This window comes from Rousettus aegyptiacus, unplaced genomic scaffold (assembly GCF_014176215.1).
Source record: "Rousettus aegyptiacus isolate mRouAeg1 unplaced genomic scaffold, mRouAeg1.p scaffold_m13_p_8, whole genome shotgun sequence".
In the NCBI taxonomy this organism is placed as follows: domain Eukaryota; kingdom Metazoa; phylum Chordata; class Mammalia; order Chiroptera; family Pteropodidae; genus Rousettus; species Rousettus aegyptiacus.
The window spans coordinates 15543042-15566969 of NW_023416311.1; the positions used below are offsets into that span (position 1 = coordinate 15543042).

The following is a 23928-nucleotide window of genomic DNA, read 5'->3' on the forward strand; positions in this document are numbered from 1 at the left end:
TGCTGAGTCAGGATTGATAGGCCCAGCAACCCCTTGGCAAGAGCCGTGTGCGGCGCAGCCCGTCCCCCCGCCAAAACCCCGGGCAGGGAGCGCCCGCCTGCGACAAGTGGGACCAATGAGGCGCGGGGGGCGGGTCGTGGGCGGGGATTGTTTACGTCTCGCTCGGGAGCGGAAAGTGGGTCACCGCAGGCGGCGGAGCGCGGCGGAGGAGCAGCGCAGGTGAGGGCGGGTCGCGTCTTCGCCTTCCCGCCGGACAATCTCGGGACCCTGCGGGACCGCCAGCGGTGGAGCCCAGCGGTGCCTTTGTTCCCTTAGGCGGCGCCAGGGCCCGGCAGGCTGCCCTGCACAGTAGGCCCGCTGCCCCGGGAGTAGCCGCAGCACCTCCCGACACTGAAATTAGTAAGAGGCCCCTTGCTTCGAGGCCAGCGATGTGCCGCCGGCTTCGAGGAGGGGACAGTCTCATGGGCTAGTCATTCCACGTGCATCGCGTGGCGCCGACTGTGCTCTGCAGACGCAGCGGATGGTGACTAGGCCAGCCGACTGGAGCCGGACTGGTCCGGCCGGCGGGTGAAGGAGCCGCGCGGCGGCGTTGCTGGAGGGAGGAGAACCTAGCTCTGCAGACGGCGCTTCCATCTCTGGAAAGCAATTGCCTGCACTTGTACACTGACAACTCTGGCCTTTTCGCTTTGGGGGGCATCACTACGGAACATTCCCTCCTTTCCCGAGGACTTCAGTCCGGGAGAGAGCTAAGCAGCAGATCATCATAGAAAGCGAGGTGTTACTGTCAGTAGGACACGGAAGCTGAGAGCCAAAGAGAGAAGGAGAAGGCATTCCGGGCAAAGGGCAGGGAAGAACTAGCAACTGGGACAAGGCCAGTGTGGCTTGGAGACTTGCAGGGGAACTTGATTGGCTTTGGGGGATTTTGCCTTTTATCCTAAGAACTCTAACAAGCCCTGAGTTTTAAGGTTGGTTAAGATTTACTTAAATTTTAAAGATTTGATGCAAACACAGTTTGGCTGTAGGGAGTGAAATGGGTGGGGAGGTACCGAGATGGTGGCAACGGGTAGCACAAATGGATTCAACGTATGTTTTGGAGGTGTCGTGGAGGTGTGTGGGCCACTCAGGCCATGATGGGAAGGAGGAAGAATGGTCAAGGATGACTCTTGTGGGTCTGGCATGAGGAACTGGGAGATTGGAGATGCCATTTGTCAAACTAGGCAATGGAGGAGGAGCCAGGTGAGGTATGAGATGCCTGAGGGACATATAGGCTGGACAGCTGGGTTCCCGAGGCTGAGCTCAGAGAGGGGCTGAGATATGCATTTGAGAGCCATGTATATCTGGATGGTTTTCCACACTCTCTACCTAGGTTTTATCAAGGTGCTTGGACACTGCAGTGAGGTAGGAGCTTGTGAGGAGAGTTCTGGAGCCCCAGTTCAGCACCCATGTGACTCATGAAAGCGTCTGCCTTTGGGGTGGTGGGGTGGTGGTGCTGGCACAGTTGGCCAAGGGCTAAGGGCAGGGGTAGTTGGGAGACCGTCTGGTATGCTGTATGTTTCATTTGCTTAGAACCTGTTTTTTTTTCCCCCTTTCAGATTCTGTCCACAATGGCCAGGCGCCCCCGGAGCAGCAGAGCATGGCATTTTGTCTTGAGCGCAGCCCGCCGAGATGCAGATGCCCGGGCTGTGGCCCTGGCAGGGACCACTAGCTGGGGCTATGACTCTGATGGGCAGGTAGGTCACAGCAGATGAGGTGGGTACCGCTGGACTAAGATGTGGAGACCTCTGAGGCAGGCCATGCCTGAAATGAGACCTCTCTGAGGGCAGAGGATGGAAACAGTAGGACTCACTGCTCACATAGGGTTTACCATGATTAAGGACCCAGGTGGCCCTGGGGTGACAGGACCTCAGGACAGATGCCATGTCCCTCTCTGTACTCTTTTCACTGAAGAGGGTGACAGGTGGTTTTTTGGTCAGTTCAATCAACAGAACATCTCCATTCCATTTACTCTGCCAGTTTCCAAAGGTAGCCATCATTAACTCAATGCGCACCCTGGACGGTTCCTGTCTGTACAAATATGTTCTCTGTATTCATGTATGTACATGTAAAAAAAAGGATCTTTTGTTCTCAAATACCTTAATTACTGTGCTTTCCTCTATTCAGTGGCTTCAGAGTTCTAGGAGCCCAGAACTGTAGAGGTGGTTGGAACAGCAGCTTAGCTATTTGTCTCAGTGCAGGCTGCCTGATGTAACTGAGAGCTTTACAGCCAGAGCCTGGCTATACCCATCCCTGGTGGAATGGCAGGGCTGCATGGCCTTTGTTCCCGTCATTTTAGACCAGAGCCAAAGGTTGGCTCCGTCCTGAGTACCTTCACTGCTTCCTGTCTGTGCTGTCACAACTACTCTGCAATGTTGCCCTGACTCACCCAGGGGTCCTGGGTGGGGGTGGGTACCTCTCTTCCCTAGACTGAGGGCAGCTGAGCCCCGTGGAACCAGCAGGCCTTGGGGGAGAATTTGAGGTGACTCTTCTGGGTTGACAGTGTCCTTCCTAGGCCCCTTCCTGGGGCCTCCCCAAAATCTCTGCCCAGGCCAGCAAGAGGCCCCAGCCTGCATTCCTGCCCTGCTTCCAGCTCCTGTCCTGACTATGTGGCCTACAGCAGTTTGTTCTGTCTGTTCCTGCCTGGCTGGCTCATCATTGTGGGATGCAGGAGGTGTTGGGGGGCTGGGGTGCAGTGTCTGACACATGCTTACATGTGGCTTGCCCTGTCATCTAATGGGCCGGGAGTAGGTAGGTGTGTGCGTGCATGCACATGCATACAGGTGAGTGTCAACCCAGCACCTTTGAAAGCTGAACACACACATCTCCCTTTCCTTCTACCCTTATGGCTTTCATTTGGATCAGGTTTGCTCCCTGCCCAGGTTGACCTCCAGGCCTATGACACTTAGGTCTGTGCACCTGACTCCATGGGAAGGGGGTTACCTCTACCTGGCCTGCTTTGGCTTTTGGAGACCATCATTCCATACCAGTGGGGTGATTTGGGCCTACTTCCAGTCTCCTTTCTGGGGTCTGTCTCTGACTGGGGCTCAGCCTCCTAAGCTCAGTTACTCTGGTTGATTCATGAGCTGCTGTGCGGGCCCTGGGTATAATAGGAAAGAATCAAGGACTTGGCTCTTTTCTGCAGTTTCTGTTCTGGCGGGAGGCAGGTCAACAGGACAGAGACAATCAGGGGAGCAGATAGAAGGAAGAGGTGCTGGGAGGGAGGGTTGGATGAGCCTCTTTGAGGCGATACCAGAAAACTGCCATTTAGGGGCAAAGGGATTCTCTCCCTGCCATGATAGGTGAGGGAAGAGGGGCCAGGCCAGGGGAGTGGCTCGTTGGCTCTGATGGGAGGTGTGGGCTTTATTTTCAGGGTGGCAGGATCTATACCAGGTCAGAAAGGGGAACACTCAGAGGCCAAGAGACTGAGGATGGACACTGGAACCTGACCAGGACCCTGAGCAAACAAGGGCTGGCAAAGCAGTCAGGCAGAAGCTATCTGAACCCTGAGCCCTAGGCAATGAGACCCCATCCCCTCAAGAGTTAGGCTGAGGTCCAGAGACAAGGTGAGCATCTGGTAGGGTTTCTGTAGTTTCAGAGAGGGACTTTCTAGGTACATAGAGAACATCTATTGCTGGTCTCCAGGAGAGTGTGGATCAGTTAGTTGCCAGAACCTGACCAGCACAACCTGGGATCAGGCCCTGGACTTGGAACAGGCACCATGAGAACTAAGACCCATGCCCCACAGGCAGTCAATGAATATTTTCCTATGACAGATGCTTGGAGTAGCAGCATGAGACCCCTGAGCTTCTCAGGGCCCAGGAATAAGGGTTAACAGCCACCACATGCAAAGATGATGGGGGCTGCAGCCCAGGAAGGCAAGTAGGCACTGTCACAGTGAAGAGCCCTCACTGGAGCACAGCTGGCGCCCATGGGGAGACTCAGGCTGCCTTTATTAGGTCAACTTTGCCAAGGGGCTCCCCTGCTTTAGGCCACGCTTGGTGGGGGCACAGCTTACCTGTGATCTAGATGCTGCCTAGAGGATGATGGCCAAACACAGTCCTGCTGTGGGCTCATCAGTGCCTGGGCCTCCATGCCTCCTTGGTTGTGCAGAAATGGGGTGGAGCCTGTGGGCCCACGGGAAAGGGCCTCTGACCCCCAGTACTCATCCTTGCTGAGGGCCTCAGTTCCTGAGCCAGGAGGAAGTGTCAAGGGTCACTCTAGGGGCACTGTGGAAGGGTGAGCCAGCTATGCACTTGGGACCTGGGTAAACTCCCAGATCCCTTCCTTGGGGTATCAGAGCATTTCACCCATTGGTCTGTAGTGGGGGTTTGGGCAGATGGAAGACAGAGAGCACAGTAGGGACTAACAGTCTGCCCTTTTTTCCCAGCACAGTGACTCAGACTCTGACCCCGAGTACCCGTCCTTGCCACCATCCATCCCCAGTGCTGTTCCCGTGACAGGGGAGTCCTTCTGTGACTGTGACAATCAGAGTGAGGCCTCCTTCTGTGGCAGCCTACACACGGCCCACCGGGGCAAGGACTGCCGCTGTGGGGAGGAAGATGAGCGTGAGCACCCAGTGTGGGGCCACATGGGCTGGCTGGGGTGGGCCTCCAGGGCCCGGTGGGGAGGGCCTGGTCGGGGCTCTGGAGACTGCCCCAACTTGGGCCTCTCCTCTTAGATTTTGATTGGGTCTGGGATGACCTGAATAAGTCTTCAGCCACCCTGCTGAGCTGTGACAACCGGAAGGTCAACTTCCATGTGGAGTACAGCTGCGGTACAGCAGCCATCCGAGGCACCAAGGAGCTGGGGGAGGGCCAGCACTTCTGGGAGATCAAGATGACCTCACCTGTCTATGGCACCGACATGGTAAGTGGCTGGCAGGGCATGGTAGGGGGACAGATAATGCTCAGTGCCTTGTCCCTGGGCTCCCTCTGCCCCGCTTGTTATTCCCAGATGGTAGGCATTGGAACATCAGATGTGGACCTGGACAAGTACCATCACACGTTCTGCAGCCTGCTCGGCAGGGATGAGGACAGCTGGGGCCTCTCCTACACAGGTGCATGGGGCCCTGAGGGCAGACAGGCTAGGAGGGAACACCAAGCAACAAGGCTCACCCCCACCCTGCTGTCTGCCAGGGCTCCTCCACCACAAGGGCGACAAGACAAGCTTCTCCTCGCGGTTTGGCCAAGGCTCCATCATTGGTGTGCACTTGGACACCTGGCATGGGACACTGACCTTCTTTAAGAACAGGAAGTGCATAGGTGAGGGTGGCTCAGACCGGGGGGTGGGGGACATATGCCTGCAGGATCTGACTGCTATCAAGGGCCTGTAGGAAGTGGAGGCTGGGGCGCAGGCTGAGTGGTCCCAAGGTTTCCTGAAGGCTGTCCTTAAAGAAGCCCGAGGTCCCAGGGTCTCCAAAGGTGGGAAAAGCACATCTTAGGAGAATGTCCCCACCTGGCCCCGAGTTCAGGCTGTGCCCCCTCCTCCAGGAGTGGCAGCCACCAAGCTGCGGAACAGGAAGTTTTACCCGATGGTATGCTCCACGGCAGCCAAGAGCAGCATGAAGGTCATCCGCTCCTGCGCCAGTGCCACCTCCCTGCAGTACCTGTGCTGCCACCGCCTGCGCCAGCTTCTACCCGACTCTGGGGACACACTTGAGGGCCTTCCTCTTCCACCTGGCCTGAAGCAGGTGCTACACCACAAGCTGGGCTGGGTCCTGAGCATGAGCTGTGGCCGCCGCAAGTCCCCTGCGTCCTCACCCAAGGCCACAGCCAGTCCCAGCAGCCCTGAGACCCGGCGCTGCCAGAGGAAGCGCTGCCGACGGACCTAACTTATTTTTCGATGAAAACTGCCTTCTGAGGTTGGGCAGCATTTTCTCCATCCCTTCCTTTGGGCCATGCTCCAGGGCAACAGGAGAATGTAGAGTTGGGCCCAGGTCTGTCTGGGCTGTGCCTCTGCTGTATGAGGCTGGGATAGTCCTTGCTACAGGGGCTCAGGGGCCATAGGCCCTGGGACCCTGAGATCAGTACTATTTGAATCCATCGGCTTCCTGTGCTGGGTATAGGAGCTGCCACTTCTCTCCTCGGAATCTCCTGGGAGTGGCCACCCCAGCTCTTCTGGATTCAGACTGCAGGCCCGGAGGTTGTGGTCTGCAGCTTCGTTAGAGGTCAGCTCTTCCTGTGGCCACTGGACTTGGGAGGCCTTGGGTTTGTCTTCACTTGCTTTGCATGTTGTCGGCTGCTGTTCCTCTTGTCTGAGACTGAAACAGCCATAATAAACTTTGAGTTTATGTCTGACACCTCCACAGCAGTAGAATTAAGAATCCAGATCGAGGCCTAGGGCTCATGTGTGTCCACGGTTTTCCTCTTGTAGTTTTGGTCATCTCAACATCCTTGGGAAGAGGTGGCCTGATTCACTTGTGTCCCTGCTTCTCTTCTCTGAAGGTGCCATACCCAAGCCTCCAGGTGACTGGTCTATGTCCCCAGCAGGGGCTCAGGTGCTCCTAGCACTTCCTGGCTGACCCAGCTATCTTCTAGGCCTGCAGCCAATGTCTAAAGGGCCCAGAGCATGTCAACCCCGCCCCAGCCTCTCCAGCCACCCTGGCATCTGCTGGAATTTCCTCTTCTGTTTATCCGTTATCCAAGAACCTTCCCTGCTACCCATGCCTACCCCTTGGGATAAGGCTTGACTGAGAGCCCCTTCCAGGCCAGTGCAGGTTATGCTAGGTGGCTGCTCTCCCCCTCCCCCCACCCCTTGTGGTTTCTGGTCAGTCCCTTGCTGGGCTGCCTGTTGTCCTGCTGGTTGGTGGGAGAAGTCCCTGAGGGTCTGGCAGGAATGTCAGGCGCCCAGGTCCAGCAGTAGATCAGGATCGGTGGAGGTCAGGAAGAGGTAGATGCGGCGAGAAAGGTCAGGCCCTACCCTTCGGGGCCTCTTGCCCTTGTCCACCTTGATGGGAAGGTCAGTCAGGAGGGCCAGGCGCTCCTGCTCCGTGCCACAGGCCATATAAGCCTAGGGCGGGCATACGGATAATAAGCAAGGCGGGCCTCAGGGACCCCATGTCTGTAGATATCTGGGAGTGAGGGGGGAGGGTCGGGAGAGGGCCCACCTGCTGTAGAAGGCGTGGGGAGGGGTAGGCAGTGACAACAGCGTCGGCCATGGCTGGGCTGACTCGGTTGAACTGCCTGATCTGCCGCCACCAGGCCCCTCGCAGCCCTGTGCCATCTCTTGTCACTTGCTTGCCTGCCATCCAGCGCCCAGCAGTGCAGAAGGAAAATGCCTGGAACTCCCGGAACTGCCTAAAGACAGGGAAGGTGCAGGGAGGCTTCTAGAGGCTTCATCTCTACTGACCACCCAGCCCCCCAGCTCCACAAAGCCCTCAGTCATCTGTTCTCAGGCCAAGGATGCAACACTCTCCTGGCACTTCTGTCACCCTCCCATCCACAGCCACCATCTGGGGTGGAGGTCACGCACTTGAATGGGCGCTGGGCAAGGGCTTTGGTGAAGGTGCACACGTGCTGACTCAGCTCCTGCCAGGAGGCCACTAGCAGCACGTCCAGGTTTGCCCAGAGCTGCAGAAGCACCAGGGCCTGAAGAGGCAAGCCATGGGAGTGGGTCAGAGAAGGGATCCCTGGGGGACTCCCAGCTAAGACAAACCCCGCATGCCACCCTGGGGCCACACCCAGTTGCTGGGCCTCAGTAGCCTTAGTGCCAGAGCCAAGGCCAACTACCTCACCCAACCTGACGTGCCCTTACCTCCTCCACTTCAGACCAGCTGACCGCCACCTTAGCACGGGCCACCCCTGGATTCTCTGGCTGCTGCATCTCCTGGGCGTCGGGCTGGTGAGACCTGAGCAGAGGTGATTGTCCCTCCAGCTCCCCATATCCTACTCATCCCACCCTCCTTGAGTTCTGGTTCTCCCAGCTCCCAGCAAAAGGAAGGATTAGCTATATCACAGCAGCCCCGGAGCTACCCCAACCTTTTTCCTGAACTTCCCCATCCCAGCTAGGCCTGCTAAGAGTGTGAGGGTGGCCCGTACCACAGATAGGCATCTAGCCCGATGACAGCCAGGTGAGGGCAGGTGGGGCTCTCAGGAGATATCCAAGGTACCGAGCAGGTTGAGCCACAGATCTGCAAGTCAAGAAGGTTTACCTTCTCTGAAGTAGGCAGAGCCCATAGGCCACCATACCATTGCCAGTTTGTAGAAAGAAGGGGGAGCAAGAATGACCCGGTGATGCTGGAATAAGACTGGAATGGCCTTGCTCTGTTCAGCTAGTGTGCCTCCCACGAGGTCAAGGGGACCTCCAAAAGCCTCCAGGAATGTCCCAGATTCCTAGAAGTGCTGGGCTGAGTCCCCCTCCCTAATTCCTGGTCTACCTCTGCACCCAGTCTGACATTTGCCTGGCAACAGGTGCTTGATAAACGCTGAACCTCAGACCCTGGGACTGAGCAGAGTCTAATCTAATGACACTCTTATGCAAACATCAGCTGAGCAGTCCCGATTACTCCTCCGGCCTGGCGGGAGCTAAGCTGTTTGCTTTAACAGGTGGACGGCAAAGCTAACCCGAAGCCCCAGGCTCCCTCTCACCAGTTTCCTGCCCCTGGCTTCTGACTCACCTCTCCAGAGGGCCTTCCTTATCCTGGCTTCTGCCTTCTAGAAGCAGCTGCAACTCCCATATGCTCCCTAGCCAAGAGTCCAGCTGGTTTCCCTTATCTCACCCCATAACATCTCGGTTGCTAATCAGAGAGGAGCCCCAACCCACTGCACGCCCTCTCCATCCCCTCTGCCTTTCAGCAGGACTGCCAGAGCAGCACATCCAGGCTGGGAACCCAGCCTCCCACCGAGCACCTGGGTCAGCTGGAGGACACCCTGCAGAAACTCCTCAGGCTCCAGCAGCAGCAGCAGGGGGTCCTGCTCACCTGCAGCCCACACCTCAGGAGGCACCTGTGGGGATATCCAGGGGCACGGCTGTCTACCCTCTGCCTTGAGTGCCCCAGGGCCTTGGCCTGGGCATCACAACAGCTCTGAGGCTCGTGGCCATAGCCAAGTCCATATCCACTAGGACTGTTCTACAGAAACCAATGTGGTCTCCCACTGAGACCAAGACCAGCCCTAATCTGTTGGATAGCAGAAGCACTGAGCACAGCCTCAGTGAGGGTGGAATGTTCCTCAGCACAAGCTCAGTTCAGACCCTGGACCTGGCCCTGCAGCTGACCAGCAGAGCAGCTATTACCCCACTCAGCATCCCCCATTCTTAGTTTACATGTGATTACAGCAGCTGCCTCATTTGAAATCACTGAGGTAAAACACCCAACCCAGGGACGCACTATGTAAACCCAGGAAATAATGCTGCTGGTGGCAGGAACTTGGGGCACTCACACTGTGGAAGCAAGGTTCTGGCTTCACTCTGCTCCACCTGAGGCTCCGAGCAGGGCACTGGGGATCAATGTGGTACTCACAGCCCAGGGAGTCCAAGGCCTCCATCAGGATGTCAGCACCAGCATCTTCAAGGATTGCTGGGGTGGGATGGAGAGAGCTGTCACTCCTTCTTCCCCTTCATGTGAGGACGCTACTCACAGCAGACCCGCAGCCTGGGCTGCATGTTATAAATACACTGATTCCCCCTCACTGGCTACAATAGCGCAGACTGGGTTTAGATCCCGGAGTCTTTTAAATAAGCTCCCCAGGCGGGGACTCCGCACACCAATTCTCGGCCAAGAGGCAGCCTTAACATATGCCCCTCTCAACCCGCGGAGGGCCGGGGACCACCTCTCAGTGATTAAGGGGAGCTTCCAAAGGCCAAGCTCCAGCAGAAGAGCAGCTTCTTTCAGCACCCCCGCCCTCGTCCTGCACCCCGGGCGCACCTGGGTCCACATGCACTACTAGGCGCCGCAACGCCTGCTCAGGCCGCAGCAACCGCAGCGCCTCGGCCGCCGCCCTGCGCTCCCCTGCCGGGTCCCAGGCACTCGCAGCGGCCTCTGAGTCGGCTTCCGCGCCGGTGGGGCCCTCGGTGTCTGAGTCTGAGATCTCCCAGGTCGAGGGCCGCCGCCGTCCCCGGCCCCGCTGCGAGAGCCGGGCCTTCGCCATGGCCCTCCCGGCCTCTTCACCGCTTCCGGCCGTCTTTTAGGGGAACACCCGCCGCTTCCGGCGGTGGGCGGGCTTTCTAGCACGCCTCGGCTGCGGTTTACAGCCGGAGCGCCGAGGTGCGGATCGACCATGGCGCGTAAGAAGGTGCGGCCGCGGCTTATCGCCGAGCTTGCTCGTCGTGTGCGGGCCCTGCGCGAGCAGCGGGAGCGCCCGAGGGACTCGCAGCGCTACTCATTGGACTACGAGACGCTGACACGCCCGAACTCGGGCCGCCGGCTGCCGGCGCGGGCCTGGGCCGACGTAACCCGCGAGAGCCGCCTCCTGCAGCTGCTCGGCCGCCTTCCGTTCTTCGGCGTGGGCCGCCTGGTCACGCGGAAGTCCTGGCTATGGCAACACGACGAACCGTGCTACTGGCGCCTCACCCGTGTCCGTCCAGACTACACGGCGCAGGTGCGTAGCCTGCTCCCGAGCACTGCGGGACAGCACCGCTCCCCCGTACGCAACTTTGTGGGTGGGATCTCCTATGTCCTGATCTCTGGGGGCAAGAAAGCTTTCTGAGCTGATTCCCTCCCTATTTGGTTTGCAGAACTTGGACCATGGGAAGGCTTGGGGCATCCTGACCTTCAAAGGTAAGGCATCGGAGACCGGGTGGGTTGGCTGCCTGCAACAGACTGTTCCGAAAGTGCGTGTGCAGTAAATCCCGTTCTTTCCCTAGGAAAGACGGAGAGCGAGGCCCGGGAGATCGAACAGGTCATGTACCATGACTGGCGGCTTGTGCCCAAGCACGAGGAGGAGGCCTTCACCGCTTTCACGCCAGTGTCCGAGGATACTTTTCGCTCTGTGCCCTACCCACCGCTGCTCCGGGCTATGATTCTAGCAGAGCGACAGAAAAATGGGGACACCAGTACCGAGGAGCCCATGCTGAATCTGGAGAGAACACACATACCTCCTTGGGATTACCCTGGGAAACAAGTGACAAAGAGAAAGGCCAGGGGCACTCCAGTCTAAAATGTCGGAACTGGCAGGCTGCCTAAAGGGTGTTAAGATGCTGGGCACAATTTTGATGAAACTAAATCTTCGGGTTACACCTGAATCAGCTCCCTGGGATCCTGGATCCGACCTCCATGACTTGTTCTGAACAAGGAAAGAAAGGGGGTGGTGCCAGACCCTACGCCTGTCTTTTTTGTCCATGTTGTCCCAGCTCCCAGATCTGACTGAAGGGGCCATGCAGGAGGCAGCTGCTGGGGGAAAGCTGAAAGCAGCGGGGCCAGCAGGTGGCACCTGTCACTTCCAGGCTGGCAACCTCTTCCCCATCACATGTTGCCTCAGCCGGGACCCTGGCAGAAGCTGTGAACGCGAATAAAGGCAAATGAAGCAGCCCTGGGGTGTGGTCTCTTCGAGTTTGGGTTTGTGGGACTAGGGCGAGTTCTCTCCTGGGGTGTGGGGTGAAAAAGGCTGACAACGTGGTTAATCTGGCCTTGTGGATAGACCTGAGCGAATTGGGGGGACACAGACGCGGCTGTCGTAGGGCCTCAGGACCCCATGCCGCAGTGGTTCTAGGGTGGGCATGGTCGACAGGCTTGGCCTCGCTGCATTGCCTGCGTTCCCCCAGTCCCAACTCTCCTTGCCGCATGCACCCAGGCAGCTGCAACAGGCAATCGAAAACTAAGGTGGGGGGGCGGGGTCGGGCCGCGGACTCTTTAAATACAGGCCCCGCCCCTGCCCTCCTCCCGCTCAGTCTGCGCTCGGCTCGAGCTGCAGCCGCCATGATCTGTTTGTTGCTGACCATCTTCGCTAACCTCTTCCCGGCGGGTGAGCCGCGCGACCGGGGCCGCGGGGCGGGCAGGGCCGGACAGAGTGGGGAGGGACTTTGCTCGGGTCTGACGCGTGCGGCCCCGCGGGTCCCGTAGCCTTCCCTAGCGTGCATGAGCGCACCTTTCTGGCCGTGAAGCCGGACGGCGTGCAGCGGCGGCTCGTGGGCGAGATCGTGCGACGCTTCGAGAGGAAGGGCTTCAAGCTGGTGGCGCTGAAGCTGCTGCAGGTGAGGGCTGGGGCGGGGGTCACGGCGGGACGGGAGTGGGCGTGGGAGGGGCGGGGCCCCAGAGCGCGCAGCCTGACCCTCTCCCTCTCCAGGCCTCGGAAGAGCTGCTGCGCGAGCACTACGCCGACCTGCGTGAGCGCCCCTTTTACGGCCGCCTGGTCAAGTACATGGGCTCAGGGCCGGTGGTGGCCATGGTGAGTACTGGAGGGCGGGTGGCGCGCTAACCCCGCCCCCGCATTGACACCGCACCACCGACTTCATCCGCAGGTGTGGCAGGGACTGGACGTTGTGCGCATCTCGCGGGCACTCATTGGGGCCACGGATCCTGTGGATGCCCCGCCCGGCACCATCCGCGGGGATTTCTGCATCGAGGTCGGCAAGTAAGGCTGGTCCCCCCGTCCCAACTCCCCCGACTGAGCTGCCTGGCACCCCTGCACCCGCTCATGCACAATTCTCCCGCGCAGGAACGTGATTCATGGCAGCGATTCCGCGGAGAGCGCGCGCCGTGAGATCGCGCTCTGGTTCCGCCCGGAGGAGCTCCTGTGCTGGGAGGACAGCACTGAACACTGGCTGTATGAGTAATGGAACCCAGGGTCTGGGCCTCCTCCGGAGGCAGAGGATCCAAGTCTGGGCGCCTGGGGCTTCTAAGGTAGAAGTGCTCTAATAGGTTGTGGATGACTTTGCACTCTCTAGGCCCCAGAGATGATGCTCTCAGATCATCACAGTACTCCTTTAGGACTTCCTACAGGGCAGACGGGTCTGCCCAAGACCTGACATGCCGTTTGCAGCACTTCTGGAAGTGCACCAGGATGCAGACCCTAGCACTCAGGTTGGATCAGCATTTTTTTTTTTTATATATATAATAAACTGAAGAAAATTCTTGCGCTCACATGGTTTGGATCCAGGAACACAGATACCATGTTAAGACATTTATTACATACAGAGCAGATACATGAGTTTGTTTGCAGGGCCAAAGCCTGAGGAGAACTGTCACCCAGCCACTTTCCCCAGCTGCACCCAACCAGATAACCCCCAAGTCATTTATGGCCCTGTGGGAACAGACAAAGGATTTGACATACATCACAGTGGAAAGTGGCAGGGCGGTGGGGAGAAGCCTGCAGTGGCATGTGACTGCAGTAGTGCCTGGCTGGGCTGTGGGATGGCTGCCCAAGATCTGTGCTTCTCTGGTGGGAGGTGGGTGGACAGCAGGGCCTGGGGCTGTCCTGGTTAGTGCCTTTCAGAGCAGGACTAAGGCCTGGGTAAGTGGGGAGGCAGCAGTCCAGGGCCATACCTTTCAAAGCAGGCAGGCACACGCGCCTAGAGCCAAGCGAGGTGCCCCCTGTCTTAGCCCTTAGGGCCTCTGCTGTCAGCCTGTCAGTTGCCCTCAAAGGAGCAGGCCACACCACCGGCCCAAGGCACTTAGTAGCCTGTCTTGGGAGCTGAGCTCCTTGGAGACTGCTTGGGAGGCAGGCCCTGGAGCACACCTTCCCCCATCACCCTGAGGCTAGGCCTATGTCCTCGGACTGACCCCAGGAGAAGCCAGGGGCTTCCCCTTCTTTCTGAGGCCTGAGCCTGCCCTGGCAGCCTGAGAAATTCCACCCTAGGGGCTTCCAGGAGGGGCAGGGCTCCAGGACCTGCTTCTACAAAGTGGGTCTTCTGCCCAGGAAGGGGAGAGGGTACATGAGTCAGTGAAGGCCCATGAGAGCCTGCCATATAGAACAATCAAGGGGTTTGAGTGGAATGAGGGCATCTGTCTGCTCAAACAGCTGCCCCAGGGAGCCTGGTTACGTGCTTTCATGCCAGTTCCCAGGTTGGGGTAGGGGGGTTGGGTGGGAGGGGAACCCAGGGAAGGCAAGAGGCTGGGCTGGCTCTCTTAGGGCCCCTACCCCTGTGGAGAGCAGGCAAAGACAAGTGGGCTTGGGTGGGGAGACTTGCTGGGGTGAAGTCCCTGCTTGCTGCTCTGGGGGTCCTGGAAGTGAGTGATGGGAGTGGGGAGACCAGGGTATTTCTGGGAGCCACCTGGGGGCTGCCCCGGCCCAGCCCACCCTGGGACTCTGCCTCATTCTGGCCCTGTAGTGCCCTGGAACTGGACTCTGGGTTCAGGACCTAGCCAAGAGCTGCTGGGAAAACTGTCCCCAGAGGTTCTGCCTCTCTCACCTACTACCCTCCTCCACCCAGCCAGACCCGCTTTGCTGCTCACCGCCCCCTGCCGGCTCCTGGGCCAGACCTAAGGTGAAAGCTGCAGGTTGAGAGGTTAGAGAGGGACTGACAGGCTGCCTTAAGAGGCAGGTCATGGCAGGTGGGTGGGGTGGGGTTTATGTACACAATGGCATCAGGCAGGGGGAGGTGGAGGCCATGCCTCACTCGGGGGAGTAGGACACCTGCCACACAATGATGTGGCTGCGCTCGGCCTTGGACAGCATGGGCTTCACCTGGCTCACTTCCCCTGCATTCTCCTCCGACTCGTCGTCTTCTCCATCACCTGGAGAGAAAGAGCAGCTGACTGAGGGGTGAACCCTGCCTGGGAATCCCTGGGGCCCTCAGGCAGTGCCCACTCACCGATGCGGAAGTCAATGTAGCCCTCCCCACCGCTCAGCACCAGCACATTCTTCAGTTTCTGGCCCTCTGCATCTGAGGCAGGGGCAGCAGGCCCAGGGCTCTCAGACGGGCTGTCCAGCACGCTGCCATTGAGAGTGGCCAACACATTCCCTGTCATGGGATACAGGGACCTTAGCAGGGCAGCTAGAGCCCCCAAGCAGACTCCTGACAGGAAGCTACAGCTGCCACTCTGCAGGAATTAGAGCACAGTCCCTCACCTGGCACTGAGACAAAGAACTTGACGGCGTCACGGTGCCCATGGAAGCAAAGCTGGGCCTGGGCCATGGAGCAGTAAGGGATGAAGCTGCTGGCCGATTTGTCACTGCTGTCGTCACCGTACACGTGGATGACACCTCCTGGGCGGGCCCCCTCCCCAGATGTGGGGGATGTCTTGTTGGCTGGAGATAGAGTGGGATCCAGAGGGGCTGAGCCCACTGAGGGGGCGCACGGGATCCCCAGCAGAAAAGGGTGGAGGGTAGGAGAGCACATGCCTTTCTGGGGCCATGGTGAGGGGCAAGGCCAGCCTCAGCCCCTGAGCTGTCATGGGCTGGGTGATTTTTTCTGAAAGCAGGAAGCAGGCCTCTGGACTTACCTCGGAGCCCCAGGAGCTGGCCTCGGTGTAGGACCACGGCTGGGGAAATGAGGGGCAGAGCATGGAGGGGAGAGGAGAAAAGCAGTCACAGGAGGGGTGGGCTAAGGTTGGCTGTTGCCAGGATAGCTCAGCATCCTCCTGAGTGTAGCCTGGCAGAGCACGCCCACCCCGGGACCCTGCCACGTGCACCCTTAAGCGGCCATCACCATCTCTGCAGATATCTGGGGTCACTCACTCTCAGTCAATGGGATGGAGATGACAACTCCATTGCCGGTGCCCACCCAGAGGCGGTTGCCAGCAATGAGCAGGGCAGTGATGCGCACGAAGGAGAAGCCCAGCTTGCCCGTGCCTGGAGGGAAAGGGGAGGTGGGGTCAGTGCTGTCTGCTGGGCCCTCTCTGCCCCACCAGGCTCAGCCCAGCACAGCCTTACCCAGCATCTTGCTGACATAGGGCTCGATGTCCACATCCTGCAGGTGCTGGTGCGTGTGGGCATGGTACAGTCGCAGCGTAGAGTCCAAGCGGATGGACACCCACACCCCGTCGCCAATCCACGCCAGCTGCCGCACCTGGCTCTCCCGCCGTGGGTGGGCGTCAAATGACTTCTGAGGGGTGACCATAACCCATCAATAGGAGTGGAGAGAGGGAAGCCGAACCTTCTGCAGCCAAGACTTCACCTTCATGTCCACCCAGTTTACTGCAACCTTTGCTCTAGCAGCTGATTTGCTCCCATGGGTCCAGGCTTCTAGGAGGAGCCCCAGCAACCAACCCCACACCCTGGGCCCACATCTGGACAGCTGAAGGTAGGTGTGTGGAGCCCACATGGATGTCAACCTGACTTGTTTCAATGTGAAGTAGCTGGTGGGCTCCGGACAAACTGGCGTTCATAGCCCAGCTGCCCTGTGCCTGTGAATTACTTCCCTGAGTGCGGTTCCCTTTACCCCATGAAACCCCCAATATCTATTAGAAGGTGTGTCTGGCAGCAAGAGCCCCTTTCCCTCCCTGGAGCCCGTGCTGTCAGCACTTACCTCGATCTGCATTGTCTTGGGTTGGATGACGTGCACCTTGTTCTTGTAGCCGCACCAGACGCGGTCATACACAACAGCCATGCAACGGATGGAGTGGTGTGGGTGGCCCAGGTCCATCAGGTGATAGTTGCTCAGGTCCCACTGGCCATCTACAAAGAGCCCGCCACACATGCTCAGGCCTGGCCAGGGCCCACACTGGCTCACAGTAAGAATGGTTCACCCCCCACCCCCCGCTGCCACATGCCCACTGCTACCAGGACTTGCCTTCGCCTCGATGGAAGATGGCCAGAGTCCCATCTGCCAGAGCTACCAGCACTCGTCCTTTCACATGTCTAAAACAGAAAGATGATGAGCCAGACTTAGGCTGGGCCATCCTAGACCCCTCCCGATGCCCAGCCCTTGGCTAGGAATCACATACACCAAGCTCAGCACGGAGTCCTTCAACTTGATGGAGTGCAGACACTTCTTCCAGTTGGCCACAGCTGAGTGCACATACAGCCTACAGGAGGAGGCTGAGGTGGGCAGGGGGCTTCCTCAGGGGGCCCTCCCCAACCCCTGCCCCCAGGACCACACTTACCAGCCATTCTGAGCTCCCAGCCACATGGTGGGCGCAGCACTGCTGCTGGCCCCCTCGGGGTCTCCGCTAGGCTCTGGCTCAGGCTGTACTCCACACGTGTTGGCCTCTGGCCCGTTCTCACTACAGAAAGGGTCATGATTCCAGGGTGGCCCCTGGAGGACTGTCCCCACCCACCTCTGCCAGCCTCCCCTCCCCTCCATCTCTGCCCCATCTGAGAGCCCACCTGCCAGGCTGGGCACTGGGGGGTGGGGCAGGGGCAGGGTCGGTGAAGACGTGCTCTGTGAGGGGCCCAGGCCGCACTGCAGCTGCTTCTGCTTCACTGGGCCCGGAGTCAGGCACCTCTGTGGCCTCCGTGGCCTCTTCCGTGGACTGAGATGGATTGACCTTCCCATTGGCGACAGCTGCCACCTCCCCTGTGGATGCGAGGGGTGAGCTTGGCTGGGCAGCGGGAGGAACGAGGGGGCAGAGACAAGGCAGCTCCTGGGCTCGGGCTTAGGACTCACCCTGGCCCTTGTCCAGCACTGGGGTGTCCCCTCGGGAGGAGCAGTTGCTCCGTGGCACGTTGCAGCGAGTGGCACAACCTACCAGGGTGATGCCGGCCAGCACGCCGTCCGTACCAGAGTCCTCAGGGTTCATGTCGCTGTCCAGGAAGATCTCCCCCGGAGGGTAGTCACTGTCACTGGCCGCTGTGGGAAGTCACAGCCCTGTCACCCCATGTTGAGGAGCCCCTACTACAAGACCAAACCCAGAGCTCATGTCCCAGTGGGCTGTGGGAGAGGAGACAGAGGCTGCCTGCCAAGGCCACCCCACCTTCTTCTAATTGGGTGAGGGTTACATTGTTTTCTCCCACATCTTTAACAAGACCACCAGCAAGCCCCCGCTTGGACACTCCACCACCAGCTCCTGTGTGTCCATGGCATGCCACAGAAGGCAGGTGCCACTCTTCAGGCCTCCTTACTTAACAGCCTAGTCATCTTCTGAGCAGCACAAACACTGCCCCCCTGGGAGTTGGCTCAGGCTTGGGGCGGCACTCACCAGGGATGCTGGAGATGCATAGAACGTGGGCATTGCAGACAGTGAACTGGTCTACGACGGTGCCCGGCTGATTGGCATCGATGATCACCACTTTGCTGGTGGTCAAGGTGCTGGTGAGGATCCACACGCGGCTGGAGGTGGCGTCCATCTCAGGCTCTTTTGCCTGTCAGAGCACAGGAGACTGGGCTGGTGCCCACATGTGGGCGACTCCAGCAGCCACATGAAGTTGTAGGGGCCTACTGGAATCTTCGGGTCTCGCCTTGCCCATGGCCTTAGGGGACATGGCTATCCTCTCCTGTAGCCAAGATGCTGAGCACTCAGAACTGCACTTTGTATCTAGGTTGCTGGCACACAGTCTCACTCCACTGGAAAAGACCATGAGCTCTGAGCCATTAAGTCAATGGCCCCCAAATGAAGCCAGGATATAAAAAAAAAGCCTTAGACTCAAAGTGTGAAGCATTTTCTGTAACCGTCCTTGCTTAGCACCTTCCACTGCTTCTTTGCAGGTAGTGAAATGTGTTCCTTGTAAGGAAAGAGAAGCCCCAAGGGACCTGATCGCTTAGGCCCTCCTGCCTGCTGAGCCTTGGCACATCTGAACGTTCCTGCCTACTACAGCTCCTGGCTCCTGGGCGCTGGGCTAGAACTAGGAGGCAGCTCGGGCCTAGGCTTGCCCTAGGGGGGAGAAGGGTGCCTCAGTTGAGCTCAGTATCAGGTACTGTCCCCAGCTTTCCTCTGTTTTTTGTCACTCCCACCCAGACCCTAGTGCTGGGCATAGCCTCAGCAAGCAAACAGCAGAGACTGGCATTGCCCAGCCACCTAGACATGACAAGAGGAGGCAGCCCTGGTCCTGCCTGCCACTCTGACCTTTTTCTTCTCGGGGGACGTGTGGTTGCTCTTGGCTTCTCCTTCCACTTCCCGATCGCAGGTGAGAGGGTCGCAGCCTGGTGCAGGCTTGACTCCATTACCAGTGTGGTCCTCGCTCGGTTTCCACCCACTCAAGTTGACACCCGCAGCACACCACAGCTGAGGGAACAGAGGTACAAGGGCTGCACACATGTGACAGGGCCTTCCCCAGCTTCCCAAACGTGCCTGGACTCAGCTTCCGGGCAGGGACCTCTCCCTGCCTCGCCACCTTCCCAGTTAGGCCTCAATCACCTTCATGGTCGGGTCTTTCTCCACCAGAGGGCGGCAGTACACGGGGACAGGCACGTTCTTCATCCGGGTGTCCTCCTGGCCCCCATTGGGGCTCAGCTGCAATTCAGGCAGAGAGGCACTGTGGGAGCGAGGCCTGGGGAAGCTCAGGTTTGGCTACCCATCCTTTCAGAATGGGGGCTGAGGCTGTGGACCCATCCTATGCCCCCACCCCGCCCGGTGCATGTGCACCGCGCCCCGCAGCACCTGCTTGTACTTGGCCGGCAGGCTCCAGCCGCAGGCCTGCAGCCGCCCGTCGTCATTGCGCACGTGCTCGCGCACCTGGCGGTATTGCTCTCGCTTCTGCTCCCGCCGGGCAGAGGAGGTGCAGTCGCTGGGTGGGCGAGAGGAACAAAGGATTACTTCTCAGTCTTTGGTGACCTGAGATCCTATGGGCTTGCCCTGCAGAAAGCACCCAATGCCCTGGGAGCTCTCCCTCCTAGACCTGTCCTGTCTTTTCCTGGCCGCTGAAGCATGGCCTCTGGCCATGTTGGGTGCCCACCTGATGGGGTGGCTCTCCCTAGCACTGGGCTTGGAAACCACACCCAGCACCTGCCTTCATCCAGGTGCCCATTCTGCTGTCCCCTTCGCTAAGGGCCAGCTGACAGGACCCACAGTGCAGCTTCCCTTCCCCCTGACTCTTCCCAGGGAAACTTCCACAGACTCTGACCCAGGCACAGAATTCCCCACCTTTGCTCTGGAGCCGAACTGTTGGTTTCAAAATGAAGAAAAATACAAAATTACAAGTAGAAACTTATTCCCCAGGAAGAAACCCCAACCCTGGAGAAAGACTTCCTGTCAGTTCTAAGAATCCTTAGAGAGTACAGGTGAGGTAGCGCCTGAACCCCCTGCTTGCAGCAGTGAGGTCCTCAAGAGAGGGGCACGGCCCCTCAGGACTAAGAAGGACCGTGGGGGAGTAAAAAGCGACAGCCAATGCTCCCACTAGGGGCTGGAGGGATGCGCGGTGTGTGCTTGGAGAGGTCATGAGCCCTGATGCCTTGGCCAGGGCCCTTCCCACTGTGCACCCCATCTCCTAGCACAGTCCCAGAGCAACCAGGCGAGGCAGGTCCTGCTTCAGTGCCCCAGGGCCACATGCCTCCCCTCCTCGTGGCGCCAAGGGGAGGCGCAGGGGAGGGGTGCAACACTCACTCATCGGGGAAGAACTCCAGGGGCCGGCTGCCCGCTGAGATCTGGCACAGGGCATGGCTTCGGCGCTGGCTGAAGCCCGCTGTGGTGGGCGACTTATAATGAATGTTCACTGAAGGGTAGGACCGCTTGGCTGGAGGGGGGCTGGACGAGGAGCTGAAGAGGCGGCTGAAGCTGACAGCAGAGGCACAGGAGGTGAGGGGCAGGCCTGGGGTCGGCCTCCCTGACCCCCTCCCCAGTCCAGTGCCCAAACTCACAACTGCCAGATGGTGGACTTCTTCTTCTCCTGTACAGACGGGTGCTCTCGGGATGCTCTGTAGGGCAGGGGCAGGGAAGGAGCCCGGCTCAGCCACTGCCCAGTGGCACCTACTCACCTACCCAGGCCAAACCAGGTGCACAGCACAAGCCCCACACACTGCCCAGCCTGACCACACCCCACTTCTGCTGGGCCTCCTCTTGCCTCCCTTGCAGGGGACCCCTGACCTGGACTCACTGGGAATGGAGCATCAGAGAAGAGAAGCTCCTGGGCAGGTCACTCAGAACAGAGGGGCCTTGGCACACCAGCCCCAGCGTGCCCCAGCCCTGCTCTAGCCGGGGGGCATCTGCTTGCCAGGCCAGGGCTGCAATGGAAGCCCAGCTCTCCTGGCCCTGTGCAGGCTCCCGCCAGGGAGGCCCGGCACCCTTCCAATCCCCTCAGAAGAGAGGGAGGTGGGGTTCAGGTGATCCTCAATTCCATCGCTAGGACCTCTTACAGCTACCACAGCTCACTTGTGGAGATGGGAACACATCGTTGGGACCCACCTTATCATCTCGGTCCACCGCACGGCCTCCTGAAGCTCCATCAGCCGCTCCTTGTACTGATTGCGCTCCATGAGCACGCGGGCCATCTCCACCCGCGTGAAGCGGCGGCGCTGTGCCATGGGGATCTTGTCCTGCAAGGGAGAGGCGCTGCTTTTCAGCCAGCGAGGGGCCAGCTGGCAGGTCAGTCTGATGCCCTCAAAGGCCAGGTCACACCATGCTTCCTCACAGGCTGGTCTCCGGGTGTGGGCTAATCCAAGTGCGGATTCCCACAGACCCTCGAGCAAAAGGGTGGGGAGGGTGTGGGCAGGGGGACAGGAGACGTGGGAGTCTACCTGTCGACAGGGCCACCTTCTTTCCAGAGGGTCACAGGATATACTTGAGGGGTACAACAGTGACTTTTCCTATAAGTCCCTGGACACCGTGGCAATCCCAGATGCCTCTGGTCAACATTAACAGGTAGGACTGGTCCAAGATGGAACCGCGGGAAGAGAGGTTCTAGGAAAGGACCAGTGAGCAGGACCTGAGGTCGCCACGTTCAAGGGGGTTCTGGTGGATCTGTGAGGGGTTTACTATTGGTGAGTTGGGTGCCAAGACCAAGTCTACTTCTGCAAAGTTGTGCCCCAGGCAGCCACAGGCTGGCCAAAGGGCGAGGGGCCCAGTGGGGAGCTACCAGGCGAGTGAGGCATGCACCTTCCCCATGCGGCCCCCACCACGTGCTGCCCAGACCCCACACAAGCAGGCAGAGGCCCCGAACAGGCACATCTTCCCTGTGCCACATGGGAAGGGGCTGGGGGAGCTCCACAGTTCACCTGCGGCTTTGTTTCTCTCCTAGAGTATTTGGAGTGAGGGGCTGCATGGGATGGGCAAAAGGAGCAGCTACTGTTTCCTGAGAGCCTGCTGCATGAGCCACATCCTGACACAAGCATTATGCGACCCCCAAAATAACAGCTAAGGAGTGGCAAGGTCCAAATTCACTTGGGGTGAAGCCCCAGGCCTGGCTCCGCCCAGGGAGCAGAGGGACCAGTTTTCCTCAGAACATTCCATGCATCTCAAGGGGAAGGTGGGGCAGATGAGCAGTCTGAGGGCCTCGCTGTTGTTCTGTCTGGAGACAGTGCTGACTGATGCTATTTCTGTGCCTAGCTCTGCAAGTTGGAGCATATGGGGTAGCGGCTGCATTGCGAAGGCAGGGAGACCCCGCTTGTGACTGTGCAAAATGCATCTACTAGGACCGGGGACTGAGGAGGGCTGGTTCTGACTTCATGACATCCCGGGGGGAATGCTTCTGGGTGAGACTGTCACACAGGTGGGGCGAGAGGGGCCCAGAGGCCCAGAAGAATGAGCGTGTCCCACCCCACAGCCACCCCCCATGCCCACATGTTAATAGTGGAATATACCAATTCTGTACAGAGATAGCTGCTTACATCCTCCCCCTCTTCTTTGGGTTCGCGGCGGGCAGTGATAGCCTCCGACTTCACTCTGCAGGACAAGAAGGAAGCCAGGCAAGGGTGAGAGCCTGCTGGGTGCTGGCCCAGAGGCTATCTCGCCTCTCAGTCAAGTTCAGGGCTTTCCCTTCAGGTTCTAGGCTCTGAGCATTACTGCCAGTGACCTGGGTATGGGTGGCTCTGAACCCCTCCTCACGTAAGCCCTGAAGCCCAGACATCCGTCCTGGCTGCTACAGCAAAGGAACAGGACTTCCCCTCAGTGGTCAAGCAATGTTGAGAAGGCAGAGCCAGCTACTCCCAAGCATGAGAAGCTCTGGCTTCAGGCAAGCCCAGAGCAGATCTGGCTCCCACTTCCACGAGGACAGGTGCCACCTGCCTGGGGCCCTCCTCTCACACCTCCCCTTTCCCATTTACCACTCCAGGAGAATGGGGTGAGAATCAGGCTGGAAGAGAAAGGATACAGGGAAAAGCAGACTGTGGGGGAGGAGACCCCGGAGCTTCTCAACCAGGCTGCATGGCCGAACCTTGGCTGATCCAGGGGTGGGGAGCAGAGGGGAACGTGGGATACCAAGGGCAGGCAGCCCTCAATCCTCCCCTCCCTCCTCCTGAATGAACTGTAATGGTGTGAGAGCAGCAGGAAGGCCCAGCTAGGCCACCAAGGATAGAGCACCCAAGAGAATGGGGAGGGGCTGGCGGATAACACAGAAGCTGGGTGGGTGAAGTCAAACAGGAGATACAATTAAGAGAGAATGGGAGGCTGAGAGGTGAGCATGCAAAGTGGGCCACTTTGGGAGGGAATGACCTATCTGGGTATGGCTGGCAGAAGAGATGCCAGAACCCACCCCAACCCCCAAATGGAGGGAGCTGGGGGTGGGGATCTGTCCCTCCATGACAGACGACCCTGCCTCCTCTGGGAGCCCCACCCTACTGCCAGCTCCCAGCCCCGCTCACCTCCTGAGCTCCTCCTCCAGGTCCTTGATGCGGCTCTCCAGCCTTAGTTTGGCCTGCCTGGCTGCTTCCAAGTCCCCCTTCAGCACCTCCTGCTCCCCTGACAGTTGGTCCACTTTGGCGATAAGGTCATTCTTCACCACGTTCAGAGCATTTCTTTGGAAAGGCAGAAAGATCAGAGTTCCGTGTACATTATGTGATGGGGGTCTCAGAGGGGTCTGCCCTCACTGCGTATCTGAGAAAGCACATCCTGGTCCAGAATGTGGCAAAAGGTGGTGATCACATGCCCCAGTTAAAGGCAGTGACCATGCCATCCTCTCCCCAGAAGGGGTGAGCTCAGCTGTCTGGGTCCAGGTCCTCTCTGGAGGCCACCCTTGGGGCTGGGCTGGCACAGTTGTCACAGGGAGGCCC

The 23928-nt window shown here is 59.0% G+C and overlaps 5 protein-coding genes across 36 annotated transcripts in view; 3 read left to right on the forward strand and 2 right to left on the reverse strand.

Moving 5' to 3' along the window:
- The first annotated feature begins 110 nt into the window (after window positions 1-110).
- Window positions 111-6332, forward strand: SPSB3 (splA/ryanodine receptor domain and SOCS box containing 3). Of its 5 annotated transcripts, none has more exons than XM_016136604.2 (6): window positions 111-219; window positions 1593-1730; window positions 4424-4601; window positions 4715-5092; window positions 5172-5297; window positions 5526-6332. In XM_016136604.2, exons 2-6 carry the CDS (start codon window positions 1605-1607, stop codon window positions 5864-5866), a joined length of 1149 nt encoding a protein of 382 aa, XP_015992090.1. In that variant the 5' UTR covers window positions 111-219; window positions 1593-1604; the 3' UTR covers window positions 5867-6332. The 5 variants fall into 5 exon arrangements, with proteins under 5 accessions (XP_015992090.1, XP_015992088.1, XP_015992091.1 ...); XM_016136602.2 differs by lacking the exon at window positions 111-219 and adding an exon at window positions 455-1241; XM_016136605.2 differs by lacking the exon at window positions 111-219 and adding an exon at window positions 456-965.
- On the reverse strand, window positions 2367-10152 carry EME2 (essential meiotic structure-specific endonuclease subunit 2). 3 transcript variants are annotated; one of them, XM_016136608.2, is made up of 8 exons: window positions 9899-10144; window positions 9414-9550; window positions 8883-8978; window positions 8073-8164; window positions 7789-7882; window positions 7507-7622; window positions 7142-7331; window positions 2367-7044 (listed from the first exon to the last, which is right to left on the reverse strand). In XM_016136608.2, exons 1-8 carry the CDS (start codon window positions 10119-10121, stop codon window positions 6874-6876), a joined length of 1119 nt encoding a protein of 372 aa, XP_015992094.2. In that variant the 5' UTR covers window positions 10122-10144; the 3' UTR covers window positions 2367-6873. The 3 variants fall into 3 exon arrangements, with proteins under 3 accessions (XP_015992094.2, XP_036081938.1, XP_036081939.1); XM_036226045.1 differs by lacking the exon at window positions 8883-8978; XM_036226046.1 differs by lacking the exon at window positions 7507-7622 and having other exon boundaries at window positions 6869-7331; window positions 9899-10152.
- A 40-nt stretch (window positions 10153-10192) lies between these two features.
- On the forward strand, window positions 10193-11500 carry MRPS34 (mitochondrial ribosomal protein S34). The gene is made up of 3 exons (XM_016136620.2): window positions 10193-10571; window positions 10708-10750; window positions 10837-11500. The coding sequence occupies exons 1-3, from the start codon at window positions 10251-10253 to the stop codon at window positions 11127-11129; spliced, it is 657 nt and encodes a 218-aa protein (XP_015992106.2). The 5' UTR covers window positions 10193-10250; the 3' UTR covers window positions 11130-11500.
- On the forward strand, window positions 11500-13048 carry NME3 (NME/NM23 nucleoside diphosphate kinase 3). Of its 3 annotated transcripts, none has more exons than XM_036226048.1 (6): window positions 11500-11933; window positions 12032-12162; window positions 12255-12356; window positions 12430-12542; window positions 12627-12734; window positions 12856-13048. In XM_036226048.1, the coding sequence occupies exons 1-6, from the start codon at window positions 11753-11755 to the stop codon at window positions 12866-12868; spliced, it is 648 nt and encodes a 215-aa protein (XP_036081941.1). In that variant the 5' UTR covers window positions 11500-11752; the 3' UTR covers window positions 12869-13048. The 3 variants fall into 3 exon arrangements, 2 of the variants coding, with proteins under 2 accessions (XP_036081941.1, XP_015992099.2); XR_004952600.1 differs by having other exon boundaries at window positions 11642-11933; window positions 12430-12534; window positions 12856-13042; XM_016136613.2 differs by having other exon boundaries at window positions 11642-11933; window positions 12430-12534; window positions 12627-13042.
- A 30-nt stretch (window positions 13049-13078) lies between these two features.
- Window positions 13079-23928, reverse strand: part of MAPK8IP3 (mitogen-activated protein kinase 8 interacting protein 3) — a 47668-nt gene continuing 36818 nt past the window's right edge. For 21 of the 24 annotated variants that reach the window (XM_036226034.1, XM_036226023.1, XM_036226032.1 and 18 more), the window contains 21 exons: window positions 23521-23673; window positions 22522-22603; window positions 21128-21258; window positions 20584-20640; window positions 20330-20500; window positions 19388-19514; window positions 19145-19240; window positions 18854-19012; window positions 17990-18152; window positions 17458-17640; window positions 17178-17367; window positions 16955-17074; window positions 16796-16876; window positions 16642-16709; window positions 16378-16526; window positions 15783-15954; window positions 15588-15701; window positions 15353-15391; window positions 14979-15158; window positions 14722-14871; window positions 13079-14644 (listed from right to left, as the gene is read on the reverse strand). In XM_036226034.1, coding sequence (XP_036081927.1) covers window positions 14523-14644; window positions 14722-14871; window positions 14979-15158; window positions 15353-15391; window positions 15588-15701; window positions 15783-15954; window positions 16378-16526; window positions 16642-16709; window positions 16796-16876; window positions 16955-17074; window positions 17178-17367; window positions 17458-17640; window positions 17990-18152; window positions 18854-19012; window positions 19145-19240; window positions 19388-19514; window positions 20330-20500; window positions 20584-20640; window positions 21128-21258; window positions 22522-22603; window positions 23521-23673 — 2707 coding nt within the window. In that variant the 3' untranslated portion in view covers window positions 13079-14522. The remainder of the gene's footprint in view (window positions 14645-14721; window positions 14872-14978; window positions 15159-15352; window positions 15392-15587; window positions 15702-15782; window positions 15955-16377; window positions 16527-16641; window positions 16710-16795; window positions 16877-16954; window positions 17075-17177; window positions 17368-17457; window positions 17641-17989; window positions 18153-18853; window positions 19013-19144; window positions 19241-19387; window positions 19515-20329; window positions 20501-20583; window positions 20641-21127; window positions 21259-22521; window positions 22604-23520; window positions 23674-23928) is intronic. The other 3 variants (XM_036226024.1, XM_036226036.1, XM_036226025.1) reach the window with 2 other exon arrangements.

What these genes read in the sequence shown, in the direction of transcription:
- SPSB3 (XM_036226043.1), top strand. Translation starts at nt 1,452, where the DNA reads ATGAAAGCGTCTGCCTTTGGGGTGGTGGGGTGGTGGTGCTGGCACAGT. An exon ending in GCTATGACTCTGATGGGCAG is followed by an intron (nt 1,731 to 4,423) that starts GTAGGTCACAGC and finishes CTTTTTTCCCAG; the next exon opens with CACAGTGACTCAGACTCTGA. An exon ending in CTGGGGCCTCTCCTACACAG is followed by an intron (nt 5,093 to 5,171) that starts GTGCATGGGGCC and finishes GCTGTCTGCCAG; the next exon opens with GGCTCCTCCACCACAAGGGC.
- EME2 (XM_016136608.2), bottom strand. Translation starts at nt 10,121, where the DNA reads ATGGCGAAGGCCCGGCTCTCGCAGCGGGGCCGGGGACGGCGGCGGCCC. An exon ending in CAGAACCTTGCTTCCACAGT is followed by an intron (nt 8,979 to 9,413) that starts GTGAGTGCCCCA and finishes ATATCCCCACAG; the next exon opens with GTGCCTCCTGAGGTGTGGGC. An exon ending in CTTGCCCAGCGCCCATTCAA is followed by an intron (nt 7,332 to 7,506) that starts GTGCGTGACCTC and finishes CCCTGTCTTTAG; the next exon opens with GCAGTTCCGGGAGTTCCAGG.
- MRPS34 (XM_016136620.2), top strand. Translation starts at nt 10,251, where the DNA reads ATGGCGCGTAAGAAGGTGCGGCCGCGGCTTATCGCCGAGCTTGCTCGT. An exon ending in GTCCAGACTACACGGCGCAG is followed by an intron (nt 10,572 to 10,707) that starts GTGCGTAGCCTG and finishes TTTGGTTTGCAG; the next exon opens with AACTTGGACCATGGGAAGGC. An exon ending in GGGCATCCTGACCTTCAAAG is followed by an intron (nt 10,751 to 10,836) that starts GTAAGGCATCGG and finishes TTCTTTCCCTAG; the next exon opens with GAAAGACGGAGAGCGAGGCC.
- NME3 (XM_036226048.1), top strand. Translation starts at nt 11,753, where the DNA reads ATGCACCCAGGCAGCTGCAACAGGCAATCGAAAACTAAGGTGGGGGGG. An exon ending in CAGGGCCGGTGGTGGCCATG is followed by an intron (nt 12,357 to 12,429) that starts GTGAGTACTGGA and finishes CTTCATCCGCAG; the next exon opens with GTGTGGCAGGGACTGGACGT. An exon ending in TTCTGCATCGAGGTCGGCAA is followed by an intron (nt 12,543 to 12,626) that starts GTAAGGCTGGTC and finishes TCTCCCGCGCAG; the next exon opens with GAACGTGATTCATGGCAGCG.